Genomic DNA, 1774 nt, shown 5'->3' on the forward strand with positions numbered 1-1774 from the left:
GTACGGATATGCTATATATGTAATTTTAGTCACCGATATCCGTTAGAATGTCACATTTTCGATGAACCACCAAACTCGAACTTGGTGGGTGTTGCGTTTGCTCGAACGTGTAGTAGTTAATTGGCATATATAAGCAACAATTGTAATAATATAAAAAAAATTGGGTAATGAAAAACTAATGAGAGATTTCATTTTACTGCGTCTATTTTTTTTCAAATTTAATTATGCAACTTGACAAGTGGTCTCAAAGGATGAAGCATTTTGAATGTCAACTCCCTTTCAATTCTTTCCAATTAGGTCCATACCCATATCAAACTCCCCAAAAAGTCTTCGCAACCTTTTTTTGATTGTGAATTTTCTGTTATCCTTTTCGCACTGCTTTCTGTATTTTATTCAAGAATTGACTCATTTCAGTCCTAACATAAAGAAATATTATAGTACTCGGCTGTACGTTGAAGATAGACTTACTCTATATTTAGTGGAACATCACATGCAAAATTATATCTCCAAATTTCTCTATAAATACTAAATATTTTTTACTCTCTTCTTCATCCATTACCTCTCCCATTCTTTTAACTCAACACAATATTACAATAATTTTCTGATCCAAAAATGAAGTTACTAAACATTTTCTTGGTTCTTGTTCTTGTAACGCCTCTAGTCTTGAGTGTTTCTGCATTACCACAAGAACAAGAACAAGAAGTACAAGAAAATAGTAACGATCAAGAAGTACAAGAAAATATTAATAATCAAGAACTCGAAGTACTCGAAAATATTAATGATAAACAACAAGAAGGTGATGAGTATCATGAATTGCTGACCGAACAATCTTCCGATGATGAAGTTAGTTCGGAACATAAATCTGGTCGCGTTCTATATCAAAGGAGATTCTGGAGACCTCGTCGTGTACAATGTAACAAATACCCTTGGATTTGCCATGCATGGGGCAGTCCGGGGCCACATTGCTGCAACAAAAAGTGCGTAAATGTGTTGGCGGATCGCATGAACTGTGGAGCTTGCGGAAATAAATGCAAATATAATCAGACTTGCTGTAATGGAAAATGTGTTAATCCATATTTCAGTCGAGGGCATTGTGGAGGATGCAATAATAGGTGCAAAGTTGGAGGATTTTGTGCTTTTGGTCTTTGCAATTATGCATAGTTTTGTTTTTTGATTTATGCGATATTAATTAATTTCTTCTCAAGTTGAAGAAATTAATTAATTTACAAGTTTTGTTAGATCATATGTCAAGTAATTGAAAGATAAATACACACCAGTTTTCTTTTTTCATGATCCTTTTGTTCTGATAATAACAATTGGGTTCTTTTCTTTTTTTGTTATAATTAATTACTTAATTCAATTCGAACAAATTTTAGCCTTAAGTTAATTAAGACAACAAGCATTTTTCTTTTGAAAAATAGTATTTTATATCCAAAACGGCGTCGTTTTAATGTAAAACGGTGCCGTTTTACATTCAAAACGGTGCTTGCAAATTTTTGAAAGTTCATGTACTTTTTTACCAAAATTAAAAGATTATATTAAATACTAAAAACAAGCGAAAGTTTGTGATTTTTGATGCATTTAAGCCTTTAAAAAACATAAATTAATATCATATTTTAAAAGTATTAAACATTTATGAAGATATCCCAAGTACAAAAAAAAAATCCCAATGATACTCGATTTGTCTTTTTTTATTATTTTATTTATTCAAGCAATTTTAATAAAAGATAATATATACTTCTTATTGACTTTATATTTTTTTTGAATCCATCAA

General features: G+C 30.7%; 1 protein-coding gene across 1 annotated transcript; it reads left to right on the forward strand.

Moving 5' to 3' along the window:
• Positions 1–587: 587 nt before the first annotated feature.
• On the forward strand, positions 588–1260 carry LOC126670474 (stigma-specific STIG1-like protein 4). Its single transcript, XM_050364213.2, has one exon. The coding sequence runs from the start codon at positions 613–615 to the stop codon at positions 1159–1161; it is 549 nt and encodes a 182-aa protein (XP_050220170.1). The 5' UTR covers positions 588–612; the 3' UTR covers positions 1162–1260.
• The last annotated feature ends 514 nt before the right edge of the window (positions 1261–1774 follow it).

This window comes from Mercurialis annua, linkage group LG2, assembly GCF_937616625.2.
Source record: "Mercurialis annua linkage group LG2, ddMerAnnu1.2, whole genome shotgun sequence".
Lineage (NCBI taxonomy): Eukaryota > Viridiplantae > Streptophyta > Magnoliopsida > Malpighiales > Euphorbiaceae > Mercurialis > Mercurialis annua.